Raw genomic sequence first — 15,763 nt, forward strand, 5'->3', positions numbered from 1 at the left:
ATATCACCTCAACTTAAAACCACAAAGTTGAATCTATTTTATAGGGTTTTAATGTGATAGACCAAGAGATATTAGAAGCTGCACTTATTACGTTATTATGTAACCCTGCTTCACAACGTCCTGCTGTGTTCCTCGGTTTGTTAACTAATATTCTCTAAAAAAAAAAAAAAAAAAAAGCCACCACAGAACAACTTATTTCATTTACTGACGTCGCAGCAAAGGGGTCTGAAAAGGAAAAGCGTGCAACACATTTCACTTTTTTTTTTTTGCTTGCTATCCGCAGGCCGCTGCTCCATGTTCGCGTGACCTCCAGGAAGGTTTTCCTGCAGCTGTCCCACACCGTCCCCTCATACATTATACACCCCTGCAGCAGGAACTGCACATGACAGAGAGCGTTGCATCAGCGTCTCCGGGGGCAGACGCAGACACAGAGAGAAGCATGTCTACTAGCATCCTGCTTCCTGCACGCTTTACGTTCCCTTCGTCAGCAACATCCCCTGGTTGCTGACTGGTACTGTAGGTGGTTCAGTGAGACCCGGCGCAGGCTGAGCTGCTGCGGTTTGGGTGGAGGAGCACGGCAGACAGGCGGAGGAGCGGAGAGACAGGCTGACCTGGTTTCAGGCTCCATTAATCAACAGCTCAACAGACCAACTCACAGCTTTGATTAAATCTGTTGTCGCTAAATGATTAAAACATCTTCTGCTCCATGAACGTAAATTCAGTTTTTTTTCTTTTTTCCATCATTTCAGTTTGAAACACGTTTGGTTTTTAAGAGGCTCTCATGTATTTTGCAGCTGCTCTGCCTCTGGAGGTCGCCGCTGCTGCCGTATTTATGTGTTCGTCGTACTCACTCCTGACTTTGGAAAAGAAGCCCCTCTAAACTGAGAGCAGCGACAGGGAAAGAAGCTACAGATTCCTGTTCACAGACAGCAGCAGGCAAAATGAGACAAATTACCGCTAATAAAAAGGATTTTAAATCCAGAAATGCTAACTTACACTATGCCTACATAAATATCAGGGTAGGAGAGTAGGCGACAAAAGGTTTTTGAAGTCGCCTGCTTACAGACTGCTATATGTAAGCGTATCAACAAAGGTTGAGTGGAAGAAAAAAGTGTGGTTGAAGCAGCAGTAGGCAGGTTTATAGTTCTGCCTTAAAAGTAACGTTTTATAGGTTTGATGTAAGGTTCAAATTAGGAAGGCACCAATCCACTTTTTTCACTTCCAACACCAATACCAGAGGCTTAGTATCGGCCGATACCGATCCGATACAGAAAAACAGCTGAACATTTTAAAAACAACATTTAAAATGTGTGTGTTTTTTTTTTAAACACAGACATAAATGTTGTGAATTACACATTTATTTGTAAACTCTGTATCAGTACAACACGCTTAAACACACCAGTAGCTTCAGAGTCTTGATCAAACATGTAAAAAAAAAAAAACTACTTTCATTTGTTCAGTTGGTGCAAGTAGGAGTAGAACAATCAATATAAAATAAATAATAAACAAACTAAACAAACAAGAGATTGACTATGTTGGTCAAACGTAGAAATAAACCGGAACAAACCTTCTTTCAGATGGTTCAGAAAGTTCAATTAGGAAATCTAAATAGAATGTAAAATAAATGAAAAAGCATGACATCAGAGCACGAAGCATAGCATTAGACTAAATAGATCCGCCCTTATGGATCAGGCACATTGTCACCGATACCCAATCTAGAGTGTTTTTCAATATGGGTACCGATACAGACATTAATATCGGATCGGCGCATCTCTAGTTCAAATTGAATGAGAAACGGAGTTTTGGGGTTTTCTGCACCTATCAAAATCAACCAAACTTCTATCCTGATTTACTGAGATGAACCTTTTTATAGAACTTCTTGTTCCAAACCACCAACATTCTTTAGCTGCCTGACATCAGACCAAAGGCCAGTCCTGTCAGGAAGGACCGTGTTCCTGGCCTTCAGCAGCACCCGAGGTCCCTCCGCTCCGCTCTATCTGTGGACCGACTTGTCTCTTCTTCTTCCTCTCCCGGTAAGGTCTCACGTCAGCTTTCATCTACATCCCATCTTAAAGCAAAGCCCGGGGGCTGCATGTTCTCTTTTCTCTCCCTCCACCCCGTAAACGCTTCCTTCATCCTCAACATGCAGCATAAAGTCAAACACCTTTGTCTTTCCAGGTAACACTTTTGACTTTTCGGCAGAAGGAAAACACACTTATTCATTGCACGCAATCTAAATGGAGTTTAAAAGAAGAAATAATCCAGACTATCCAGATGTTTACTGTGTCCCTACACGCGGCTGTAGCCACTCTTCCATACCACCAACATATTGTCCACCTGCAGCTCCTCCAAAGTTACCATGAACAGTTTTTGCCTTTTACTTTTATGTTACAGATAGTTGCTGCGTTGGTTTGCCTCACATAAAATCCCGATGAATCCACTGCGGTTTGTACTTGTAATGCAACAAAATTTGAAACGCCGTGAGAACACCCGGAACAAGTCGCCAGAGCAGAAACAGAGACAAAAAAGATGAAAACCTCCATTTTCTGAGAAAATTGTGAAAATTATTTTTATTATTTGCTAAATATACTAGTAGAAGTTATGAAGAAACCATCCCATACTATAAAAAGCAATTTGACATGTTCATCAATCAGGCCTGTCGCTTTAAATACATTGTCCCAATAAATATTGCGATAAACAAAAAATATTGTTGTTTTGTGACCTTCTGGAGTAATATGCCAATAATGACATAGTAATGCAAGTTCACCCTCTCAAAGACCAATAAACTTTAATGTCCACTTAACGCTGGAACTAGAAGAAATTTTAAATATCCAAAATAGAACACAACAACCAAAAACAAGGAATAAAAACCGAAATAAAAACCACACAATCAAAGGTGTAAATGAAACGGGTTATGATGTAAATTGCAATTCAAAAAATATGAATCGTCAAAATGAAAATCAAATGATTGAGCTTATTTTGATTTATCACGCAATTACTTGATTAATCGCTTATTGCAACAGACCTAACAGCAATATTATCGTTTATCCCAATAATTTCTGAGACAATTTGTCATCCTGCAAAATTTGTTATCGTGACAGGCCTACCTATTCAATTAATTTACTAACTTTTGCAAACATTCATATAAATGAAGGCTACTCTAACAATCCATTTGCTAATAATAATAATGATGAACCAAAACGAGGTCCTCATATATCTTGGTAAATTCAGATTTTTCCAGATTCAGTGCTTCAGGTTCCTTGTTTTCTGTCCGCCTGTCTTGAGTTGTGACTTCTTACCGTGAGTCGTTTGTCAGGGTTGACCTCTATCATCCCTTTCAGCAAAGCTTGGCAGTCAGGCGGTATGAAGTGGGGCATGTGGAAAACTCCACTCTTCACCTTCTCCAGAAGCTGCCGCAGGTTGTCGTGGTCAAAAGGCAAGGCACCCTGACAGGGGACAGGATGAAAAAAAAGAGATCCAATCTGATTTACGTATCACTTTGCTGTTAGTTGTTTCTGTATGGATGTACTAGAACGTCCCGAAGCAGACTTTATTCTGGCACAGATCTCTCACTATGAATGACAGACACATCAATCAGATGCATTTGATCAAATTATTTTGGCCGTGATGACATCAACATTTACTGCCATGAATGGAAAACAGCTTTTGGCAACCTGGCATCAATTTCTAATTGATAATAGAACTGGGACCGATGACTATGATCCAAAGTGACTCAACTGTTAGAGGAAAGCAGATATAATAGATATGATGTATGTATTTCCACACAGAATATTGTGATATTAGGAACTCAGTTGAAGGTTAACAACTTAAGCAGTTATCAAGTTAATACAAAATGGCTTTCTATTCAAAATGTATGGAAATATTTGTGGGTTTTTCTGCTCTGCGACAATAAGAGCTCAGAGTAGACAGTGATTGACGGACATCAAGAGGAATTCTGGATGTAATTTTTAAACAAGCAACCTTATTAGTATCCTAAACACAAAAATAAAATGTTTCACCCACCCTCCACATGTGGAACATAGAGTAAAGTTTCATGCAGCAGTTTTTTTGTTTAGTCTTTTTGGTCTGTAGTGATCACTGGTGTTCCTCAGGGCTGCATTCTCAAGCCACTTTTATTTACTGTCTTTGTAATCCGTCTGGTTCAGACAATGTACCATCACTTACCATACAATGCTGATGACACACTTTTAAGTAAGTATGTCTATACATAAGTCATTGTTTGGCTACAAATAAGGTTAAGCTAGGAATTAGCAAACAACCAGACTCAAAGATTCTAAAAGCTGTGGAGAAAACCAGAAATCTAAGTGTAGCATTGTAGAAACTCTATTGCAAAATTAGCCCACAGCTAATATCCTGTAATCAAGTAAATTTAAAAATGCTTGAATAAAGGGGCACCAAAAAGATGCATGCTTTTCTTTTAAGTAGGTTATTAAATGTAAGATCCATTGACTGCACTGTAGTAGAACTATCAAATGAAATGCAGGATTATCTCTCTGTACTTTTGAATTTACTGTATATTTCTGTATATAAATCTGGTCTGTTTGCTTTGTAAAGGGCACTGAGACAACCTTTGTTTAGAACTGACGCCATACAGAATAAATAAAGTTAACTGAACTGACATGAAATAAAATCAGACAGTCGTGGCTCAACCAAAACGCTACCGAAAGACCCTTGAGCAACACCAGGAAGTTGGAAATGTCACACCAGTTTTACACCAGTTCTTTGCTTCTGAAGAGTATATAGTTAAAAATATTATTAAGCTACAAGACACTCAATGAAGCAGCAACTCCCTGAAAATTAGACAAGCAGAAAGGGTTGGCTCCTTTGAATCGAGACTGAAATTATAATTTTGTTTACCGAAGCTTTTCTAACTAATTTAAAACCTTGTTTTTGCCGCTCGTCTGGAATCATTTGCTTCAGTCTTGCGTTTCCTTTTTAACTATTGGGTCAGTTTTAATGTAATTCCTTCAACAGTTTCCTGCCTTATTTTGTAATTTGCCTTTTAGTCTACAGACCTGCTTCAGGAAAGCATTTTAAACTGCCCTGTGCCTGAACGGAGCTTTATAAATAAACTTGCTTCGCTTCTGCACAACATCAATCACTTAAGATTCCCCGACTGGTTTTATTCCTGTAGCAACAGTTCCTGTAGCCCTCTAACCTCTGCAGTGCAGCATTGGCTCTTGATGAAATCAATCCCCGATTAAGTAAAACGCGGCGGAGACGCTCGTCGACTCTGACTGGTACCGTCCCATCAGCCGATCCGATTGGCAGAGCTGGCACGTAGCTTTGAAAACAACTGCAATGCTACGTTTTAGCTTTGCACTGGTTGAAAATTCATCCAGTTCTTCCTCAGCTCATCATCAGTATGTTCTAGTTGTATACAGATGTAAGGATTTTTAAAAAATGTCAAGTGGAAGATTGTGCTGGCCTTACAATCTGGTGTGTCTGCCATAGCGGAATGATGATAAAATCTTTGCCAGTATAAGAAACTGTTTATTACGATGTTCTGAACTAAACACAGGCTCACGTTTAGGTCCTACTCTTTTTTATTGCTCATATGCTGCCACTGGCTGGTGTCGTCAGGAGATATGGGACTCATTTTCATAGATATGCACTTTTGAACTGTACTTCAGATATTAAGTCATGGATTATCCTGAATATCCCTCAGGTAAATCAGGACAAAATCGAAGTTTTAGTTATTGCTACGGAGAATATGAGAGAGAAACTCACAGCCCAACTTCCAACACTTAAAATGAATCCTTCAAATCTGATCAGAAACTTTGGAACACAGCACTTTGCATTTTAGTTCTTAACTCACTGAGGCTATAGGGCGCAAATCTTTGTCTACTTTGCAGTATTTCCATGAAGTTAGACACTCAATTAAAATCACATGTGAATAAATCTGTACACACAATAAGTCATTAAAAAAACATGCCACACCACGATCCTCCAACTACTTCCTGTTGTCTTCTTCTTCTCGTTCGTGGTTTGTACCCATTTTCAACATCCACTTGTTGATTATGTGACTCGTGATACGAAAAATATTGTTTTCATTGCAGTTTTGGGAAAGAAACCTAATTTTGATACAGTCAAAAAAAAAAAAAAAAACTCCTCCTAGCACCAAACTTTTTATTGAAAAACAAGTTTTTTTTTTAAATTGGCATGTTTCCAGTAAGCAAATTTATTTTCTAAATGTCAAATTGTGCAATTATATGGTCAATGGAAATGCAGAAAATGTGTTGAGGAGAAGGAAACTTAATGCAATGTGTGAGAGGAACAAGTTTGAGAACAGAGAACAAGCTTGTGAGCAGCAGGATCTGACAACGAATAGTTGAAATAGTTGGTGGCTTTAATGCAGGGAAGGTGATTAATGGCGTGTGGGGTGTGTGATGACGAGGAACAGTGGGAATATCACAAATTTTAAAAAAAGGAAATATTAAAAAAATTAAACTCAAACCCCAGGCGATCATGACACTAAATAGAAGATTGTTTAAAAACTGAAGAATGAACAACATGCAGAGTTCCAAGACTTTTTTTCTAATCAGTTTTAAAAAATACCACAAGAAACTGTAATTTAAAAATCCAACATCTTAAGAAAAAAAATAAAATCACTCCTTACCACAAGCAGAGCAAAGAGAATAACTCCACAGCTCCAAACATCAGCCCTGCGACCATCGTACCTCTCTCCCTGAAACACACAGTGGGGCAGCAATAAACAACCAAACACACACACACGCCTTCAGAAAATACACAGAAAAATTACTTACCCTAATGACCTCTGGGCAAGCATAATGAGGAGACCTATGAGGAGAGAACAGGAAAAAAAGTCTCAACAGTTGCCTTCACAGTGTTAGTGTAAAACAGGACAACACAACCACAGAAAACCAAACGTTAAGGCAGAAATTTCTTCCTAACTTTAGGTCTTAGATCCTCATTTCTTCTGATGCATGGACGGTTTCAGAACTTTAAGCTCTTAATAAACAATACAAGTGATTATGTCACTTCTCCTGTTAGGGAGGTGAGACACGTTCAAAGATATTCCAAAATTATTTTGTGAAAATTTTGGCTTTTTGGCTTCAGGAAATCATTTTAAAAACAAACAAACAAAAAAACCCTCTCATTGTTATTGATAGAATTCAAGTGGGAAAAATATCAATGGAATAAGCCTGAAATTTGCTAATCTAAACCAAATACACAAACGCAGAGCTGATCTGTTAGCTGCTATATGTTGGAGTCTGTCAGATGAAACATTGTTTTCATGAAGTGAAGAATTAAAACCTGAGGAAGTGAAATAAATCTCTCAGCGGAAAGTGTTTAGGTTCATCATTTTAGAATATTTCCTAATCAAACAATTCCTTATTTTTCCCTTTGATTTGAAAAAAAAAAAAAAGAAAATAAATAAACAAACAAAAAAAAAAGATCCGAGTGTTAAATAGAAACCAGCCATTTCTGCTTACCCACAGCTGGTCTCCAGCAGACTGCCCCCAACTTGAAGTGAGGCCATGCCAAAGTCTGCTATCCTAATGTTGTTCTTCTCATCCAGGAGAAGATTCTCTGGCTTCAGGTCTCTGTGACTAAAAACACAGAAAAAGAAATAACGTTATGTGACATCCTATGTCGTAAGATTGCACACATTGGAGCTCATAAAAGCGCCTTTGGCTCTCAAAAGCTATACTAAGCATGTTCTAATTAACATATGAAACCAGTTCCTACTTGAATTGAACTATACACATTTATAGCTGCTACTGATGATAAAGGCGAAAATTGTTTACATAAAATAAATAAACAAATGCCAATAAAATCCGTATGAATGCTTAAGTTACGCATACAGGATAAATTAACAAAACACATACATTAAAAAACGAATAGCAAACGAATAAATATCATAAGTTAAGATGCATAGGCGTATGTAAAAATAAAAGTTGTTAAACAAAACATACTAGACATTTACATCTTGGAAGTAAAAGCAGATTTCCTTTTGATTGTGTCATATCTCCTATAAACTGCATGTAAAAACATATTGACTGTAAAACATATTAAATATAAGAAACCAGTTAAAAAAGAAAAGAAACACAATATTACTTATTGACTATTACATGTTTCCACCTAGTTCAGTCAGATGCTAGGAAAATAAAGCATTTTCCTAAAATGCTTTATCCATCCATCCATCCATCCATCTTCTTCCGCTTATCCGAGGTCGGGTCGCGGGGGTAGCAGCTTCAGAAGGGAGGCCCAGACTTCCCTCTCCCCAGCCACTTCTTCTAGCTCCTCCGGGGGAATCCCGAGGCGTTCCCAGGCCAGCCGAGAGACATAGTCCCTCCAGCGTGTCCTGGGTCTTCCCCGGGGCCTCCTCCCGGTGGGACGTGCCCGGAACACCTCACCAGGGAGGCGTCCAGGAGGCATCCTGACCAGATGCCCGAGCCACCTCAACTGGCTCCTCTCGATGTGAAGGAGCAGCGGCTCTACTCTGAGTCCCTCCCGGATGACTGAGCTTCTCACCCTATCTCTAAGGGAGAGCCCAGCCACCCTACGGAGAAAACCCATTTCGGCCGCTTGTATCCGCGATCTCGTTCTTTCGGTCATGACCCAAAGCTCATGACCATAGATGAGGGTGGGAACGTAGATCGACCGGTAAATCGAGAGCTTCGCTTTTTGGCTCAGCTCTCTCTTCACCACGACGGACCGGTACAGCGCCCGTTTGACAGCAGACGCTGCGCCAATCCGCCTGTCGATCTCCAGCTCCCTTCTTCCCCCATTCGTGAACAAGATCCCGAGATACTTAAACTCCTCCACTTGGGGCAGGACACCCCCCCTGACCCGGAGAAGGCACTCTACCCTTTTCCGGCTCAAGACCATGGCCTCGGATTTGGAGGCACTGATCCCCATCCCGGCCGCTTCACACTCGGCTGCGAACCGCTCCAGCGAGAGCTGCAGATCACGATCTGATGAAGCCAAAAGGACCACATCGTCTGCGAAAAGCAGAGATGAGATCCTAAGGCCACCAAATCGGATCCCCTCAACACCTTGGCTGCGCCTAGAAATTCTGTCCATGAAAGTGATGAACAGAATCGGTGACAAAGGGCAGCCCTGGCGGAGTCCAACTCTCACCGGAAACGAGCCCGACTTACTGCCGGCAATGCGGACCAGACTCTGACACCGGTCATACAGGGACCTGACAGCCCGTATCAAAGGGCCCGGTACCCCATACTCCCGGAGAACCCCCCACAGGGCTCCCCGAGGGACACGGTCGAACGCCTTCTCCAAGTCCACAAAACACATGTAGACTGGTTGGGCGAACTCCCATGCACCCTCCAGGACCCTGCCGAGGGTGTGTGCTTTAGTGCTCAAAAAATGACAAAGAATTCCTTCTGAAAATTGCTTTGTCATTATGATTATTACAATATATCTATTATGATGTATGTTTCTGAAAATAATTGTACTCTTGTCTGTTTCCAGGAATGACTTGGAAATGAGCTAAAAATAGATGTTGCTATTTTCTGTTTCAGTGTTCATGTGGCTCAGATCACATGTGGCGTTCCTCAAGGCTGTGTTCTTAGTCCTATTATATTCAATATCTACATGTCCCCCCCAGCTTAAACTACAGGATGTTTCAATAGTGCTATAGTTATGCTGATGACACACAATATTTCATCAGCATACTCATTAACGTCATTGTTAATGATTTGCAGCTACTTTAATCAGTTTTATCAATCGAGCTTTTTACAGACCATATGGAATGACTATGGCAGAAATCGAGGGCGGAGATGATTTGTCTGAAGAATTTCCGGGCCTCTTTGGGAGTCAGCCTGCCTTTCTTCACCAAGTAGTCAAACAACTCTCCACCAGACACATGCTCCAACACCAGATACCTAAGGGAATAAAATTAAAACAAGGAATTGTTTTCTGCTTTCAGATGTGGTCGTTCATCTCGGTTTCAGACAGAAACACGGCAAACAATGCAGCGTTCTCTTATTTTTAGAGCGCAGTGACGATGCGGACACAAGGATACTCACAGGTATTTGTTATTTTCATAGACATCATAGAGCTTCAGAACATGAGGGTGCTCTATTAGTTTAAGAATAGCTATCTCTCTCTCCACCTGCACAGAAGGAGGGAGGGAGAGATATGGAGAAAGGTTAGGAGAGAAAAGAGAAGGTTACAAATGATGGAGATAGAAATGTCAGACGGGAGAGAGAGGTAAACCTGGTGTACTGTGAGACTTAAAGAGCCGAGAAGCAAGTCTTCAGAGGAGGTAAGGTGAAATGCAGAGCACTCCGATGCTGAATAGTCTTTAGTTAGTTCAGTAAATTTAAAACAGAGATAATTAGTGATAAGCAGTAGGGTGAGCATGAAGCTGAGACTTGTAGAGCCAATGCCAGGGTTCACAACTGATACAGAACCCCATCCGACCCAATACTGCTGTACGCACCCTGTGCAATTCCTCTGAATAAATCTACCAGTGGTTTTAGTGCTTTGGCACATAAGTCTTTCCCTATAATATTTCACAAACACACAAAGAAAATGGATCTTCGAAATGTCCTCACTAAAAAGACCTGGTTTGTCTTAGTCTGGTAGAAACCACCTGCCATCTGTTTTACGCTTTGCTTCGTCCCGAGGGTCTGGATCCTCGACTATTGAGAAACTTTCGCTCACTGGAGCAAAAGTGAGCGATTGTGTGATCTGATTTCACCCAATCGCCAACATTTTACATGTAATGCATCAGCCCTATGAAGTTTACTGGAAATTGCGTGTGCCATTAAGGACGAAGTGCGCGGCGGGTGAAGGTGTGCAGGTGGAGCGGAGACTCACGCTGACACACGGAACGCAGCGGGCTGCGGTAGCTGGTGCTGTGTGTAGTTTTACAGACTAACCAGAAATCAACTTTCCTACCACGGCGCTCGCAACAAATGGGCGGTGAAGCGCACCGTGGTGTGTACAGCTGGGATGTGTTGTTTCTGTGTGTGACCAAGGTGCCAAATCCCGTTGCTAACATGCACACAAAAGCTTTAAATGTTTTGCAAAGTGAGAGATCATCTATTAAATTGGCTGAAGATGAACACATAAACTGGAGCATAGACATCTTTTAGAAGTGTCTTTGTGAGCTTGCAGATTTCTTATTAAATTTAACATAGCTTCAGATTTTTGTATCATTTTTGTCCAGGTTAACTTAAAAAGTGAGCTATTATTGTTACAGGTTCATTTTTTTAAGCCACAGTAAAGTAATTGCAGGGATGCAAAAATTTGGGCCAATATTAACTTCCGATATTAATACTCCTGTTATGGCAGTTGCTTACCAATATTTTACTTCAACAAAATGTTTCATTCACTTGCTCATTTAATTGTCAGAATAATCAATTGATTGCCTGCTTACTAAAATAATAGTTTGCAACAGCCTTTCTAAAAATATTGAAGCATAAAATCCAAAAACCAGTCGTATTTTCTTAATCTGAATTGTTGAGGTTACCAATATGCCCGGAAAAGGTATTTTTACAGGAAACAAACATTTCTCAGTGTAAGACGACGTTTGTCTCACTGAATAAATGCACTTCCATGATGTGGAAGTAGATGGTACATTTATTTTAAGGCGTTTGACTCAACTTTCTTTTTCAGGGGTGAGCCTGAACATGTGGGGTATTGTGTAGAAGTTAATGCTTACCTGTCCTGGTAAAAATGATTTTTGGCGTTATGGTTTGTCTCAGCTTTTCACTGTTTCACCTCTTGACCCCTACAGACCTCTGCTCTCCAACTCCTCATCGTCGCCTTCCTCCTGCCCTTGGCTCTGAACTCTCCTCCTCCACATCTCAAAAGGAGCCTTGTTACATCACTCCTATTAATAAGACACTCCTCTGTTAAGTCTACTTATAACGCCGGATCAAATTTTCCTTATAAAATCAGTTTAAGCATGTTTCTCTTCGTATCTTACAGATTCTACCGAGGTTGCGTTGCCAGGTTTTTGGGGTATTTAACAGGAAAAAGTAGGTCACCTTTGCTTATCATTTCTGGACATTCTAAAGAAAATTGAATGAGAAGAATAGGTTACTTTTCAAAATAAGAACATTGACCTAACTCCTGCCAGGTCAATGGTGTTTGCTTAGACTTCTTAATGGGTTCTGAATTTATTCTGCATGGTGGAATTATTTAGCTGAAATTGGTGTGAACTGAACTCCACTGATAAGTTGTAGCTCTGATATTATTGATAATATTGATGACCCTAGTAGTCCCACTAAACTCCACTTTAGTAAATATCAACTCTAACTCGGAAGTACTCAGAAAATATCCATATCCCGATGTGGACAGCAAACCTTAACTCTCAAAAGAACGCAATTATCTCCAAGTTTTGACAAATATTCACACTAACTGTTATGAATGACTGATTTCGCTCCTAAAGCCAGTCATTTATGGCGTTAGCAGAGGTAGCTGTCTGTGACATGTCCTGAAAGAGTCTGCCTCAGAGGAGAACACGAGGCCCATCATTGATTTTCGCTCCACACTCAGGGATTGGGTATTGAACACTAATGCTCCCTGTCCTTTAAATAGGCTCCATGGGGCCTGAGCCACGGTGTGAAATACAGGGCAGAGGAAAAGTGTTCATTCCTCTTTCAACCTTTTTACTTTTTGTTACATTACAAATGCAATACAGAGTATTTCGCTTGAATTGTATGTGCTTATCTGGTTTTCTCATGTCTCATTCTAAGCAGTAAGCTCAACCTGAGTTATCTCTGTAGCCATGACGCTATAGGCTCAGGCTACTGGAGGGCAAACTGACCACTTGTCCTCACTTTCTTCTTCTGCTACTCTCCAATTTTGCATTAACTGATGTTATTCCAACTGTTATACTTTTGTCTTCTCTCCATAGAGGCAAACCCTTCTATGGAGATTTAGATTAAATCCAAACAGAAGGTCAGGCTCTATGGCAGCTAAATCTCTAGCTTCCATAGGAGCTAGAATTGGCTAGCTCCTATGGAAGCTAGCTAAATCTCTGGCTTCCATAGGGTCTGACGTTCTATTTGGCATTACGTTCTGTTTGACACTCCACCTTCTCTGCCTGCAGCCACAGCAAAGATGCCGGGGCCGAGCAGAAGTTTTATTTTAGTCCACTTTGTCTGCAGCAGCTCTCATCAGTTAGCAGACTGAAATCGCTCCAATTGTTCAGCGCAGAGAGGCAGTGCCCTCACACTCAGCGGCCTCAAGACGCACCGGGAGGCTTTTTACTGACACAAAATAACTAACCACTCCTGTTGCTGCTTCTGCAGAGCAACACGACAGACACCGACACACGTGAACGCATCAGTCGGAGGCCCGAACAGAACCGGGCGCCGTACCTTCATTAGAACCGACTCGGAAAGCTTCTCTCTGTTCACGATCTTTATGGCCACCTTCTGCCCGGTTATGCAGTGGACACCCAGCTTCACCAGGCCTGAGAGGCAGACAGAGGGGGAGCAGGAAGGAAGCAAAATGTCATGAATAATTCAGAAATTTTTACTTTTTTTTTTCTGACAGTGTCACAAACGCTGCTCAAATAAAAGCCACTCATTCAGGAAGACTTTCTCCACATGTGTCATTAAAATGAATCCGGTTGGCATCTATGTATATAACTCATAACTGGGACTGCCACTAACAATTATTTTATTAATCAATTCTGATGATTAATTGATTGATCTGGGAAAAAATGTGAAAAATTCCAAAGATTTTTCATTTAGCCATTTAAGCCTTTTTTTATGCAGAGGTTAGAAATGCGTTAAGAGATGCAAAAACTTTTAAATTCTTTTGTAAAATAAAAAAATAAACATTTCATTGCCTAAAATGCAACCATTCCTTTGGTGAACGCTTGATAATTTGTAGCAAAGGATGAATCAACGTGTAAATCTCTGCTTGACTTAACATTGACACGTTTTTTTTATCAGCAAATGCGCCAAAGGTAACTTCCAACAGGTTGTGTTGACAACAACAGTCGTATGGAAGTTGGTGCCCCTAAAAAAGTCTCAGTTATTTTCTGTAGCACTTAGGTGTCGAAAAATGAAGTCAGCTAGAGCGCAGAGATAAAAAAACAAAGCTATTCAAAAGAATACTATCAAAAAAAGCTAACAGCTAACAGGAAATAGTAAAATTGTGCTGTGTGATCTTGTAATCCTTTGTAAAGTTTTTGTGGACCATGATGGACTTACAAATTGTTGGCTGCCTTATGGCAGGATCTACGTTCTCTGGGAAAACACACAGAGACAGAGGAAGTTATTCTAACTGTGCTAATCTCTACCACGCGATTTAAAAATCTCTGAACGCTAAAAATATCAACTCTGTAACAAATCACTTTTGTTTTTATATATAGACATGTATATAAAGCAGGAAGCGGACTATAGCGCAGGGCATTATGGGTAAATACAGCCAAAACAAATGTACGTAACTAGCGCCAGCGGGAGAAATGGCTCATGGTCTTTTGCCAAAGATAAAAGAGAAATCCAACAACCGCTAAAATCTGATGCCACTCCATTTTTGTTTACATTTTGTGAAGAAGGAAGTTGCTCTGAGTGTCTTCAGAGGTTTTCATGTTGTGTCCTTCAGTGGTTCTTGATGCAGCGCCCCCCACAGGTGAGTAGGAGGACAGGTTGCTCAAAAGGTTTGGTTCATTTGCAGTGAGGAATTTTGGATTTCAATCGAACAGATCAATTCAGGTCTTTAATCACATTTACAATGAACAATTTTATTAAATAAATGTTATGGACACTTGCTGTGCTATATAAATTGAGATGATCCTGTGATTTTCAAATGTTCGGTTGGATTCAAAACTACTTCCTCTATCAATGAACACACAGCAGTTTTTCTTTCCTCGTTTATGCATTATAGTCCTTGGAAATTTTAGTCGACGCCAGAATCAGACTGACTCAAAAGATAATTGTCAACTGGTATCATCCTGTAGCAGCCGTCTCGTTGCATCCCTATTTGATACAGTTAATAAATACAAATCAAATTGGAGATTTTTATGAAAACATTAAGTTGGAAATTGGCCTCAAAATGGTTTGTGAACAAAGAATCAAATTATGTCTTTAACACTTGCATTAAGTCTGACTGTAAGTGGGCCCCTAGATACATATCTGCCCAGGGCCTCACATAGCGTCGCACCGCCTCTGATTTTAGTTGTATGGATGAATTTAAATTGGGCCCTACCTGTCTGTCCCTTCCCGAGGGTCTTCTCCAGCCGGTAAGGCCCCACGTACTGGCTGGACTGGCCCACCGTGATCTCTTTGCTGCTCATTCTTGCCAAAAGTCGACTTTACGCCCCCGCGAGACTGTACGGCAGATCCAGATCACGTGCGCACCGCCGCAACGCGCGTCGCACGCGCGCGCGGAGGGAAAAAAAAGAAAAAAAAAGAGTAAACTGGTCGTGATCCGAAGCTGGGGACGAGGTGTGTGTGTGAAGAGGGGGGGCTCCTGCAGGCTACTCCCTTCAACTTGTCATGCGGTCGGATCCAGAAGCAGTTCCCTTTCAGCGCCGCGCGGAATGCAGCATCATCCACATGGAGAGGTGGGAAGAGATGACGTGTGCATCCAGCTAATAGTTGGCCAAAGTGGAGCAGGAAAGCAGAAGCTCATGCAGGGAGCTGGACAGGAAAGGCTACTTTGGCCTCAGATTGATTTCTGTTAAGAGTACAGTCTCAAATAACCCGAGTCAGAACGGCCTGATTGGATCCATCCCGAGGATCGATATCAGGGACCCCCTGTCCTCACTGCTGCTGCTGCCGTCTAA

General features: G+C 41.0%; 1 protein-coding gene across 5 annotated transcripts in view; it reads right to left on the reverse strand.

Annotated features, from left to right (window-relative positions):
• LOC102224777 (serine/threonine-protein kinase BRSK2-like) overlaps positions 1–15,288 on the reverse strand; it is a 28,652-nt gene extending 13,364 nt beyond the window's left edge. For 4 of the 5 annotated variants that reach the window (XM_023349310.1, XM_023349309.1, XM_023349311.1 and 1 more), the window contains exons 1-8: positions 15,184–15,288; positions 13,344–13,438; positions 10,035–10,120; positions 9,750–9,890; positions 7,479–7,595; positions 6,789–6,822; positions 6,641–6,709; positions 3,300–3,446 (exon numbers count right to left, since the gene is read on the reverse strand). In XM_023349310.1, the coding sequence (XP_023205078.1) occupies positions 3,300–3,446; positions 6,641–6,709; positions 6,789–6,822; positions 7,479–7,595; positions 9,750–9,890; positions 10,035–10,120; positions 13,344–13,438; positions 15,184–15,271 (777 nt within the window). In that variant the 5' untranslated portion in view covers positions 15,272–15,288. Of the gene's footprint in view, positions 1–3,299; positions 3,447–6,640; positions 6,710–6,788; positions 6,823–7,478; positions 7,596–9,749; positions 9,891–10,034; positions 10,121–13,343; positions 13,439–15,183 lie in introns of those variants that run through there. The other variant, XM_023349312.1, reaches the window with a different exon arrangement.
• Between the last annotated feature and the right edge of the window lie 475 nt (positions 15,289–15,763).

This window comes from Xiphophorus maculatus, chromosome 16 (genome assembly GCF_002775205.1).
Source record: "Xiphophorus maculatus strain JP 163 A chromosome 16, X_maculatus-5.0-male, whole genome shotgun sequence".
NCBI classification, from domain to species: Eukaryota; Metazoa; Chordata; class Actinopteri; order Cyprinodontiformes; family Poeciliidae; genus Xiphophorus; species Xiphophorus maculatus.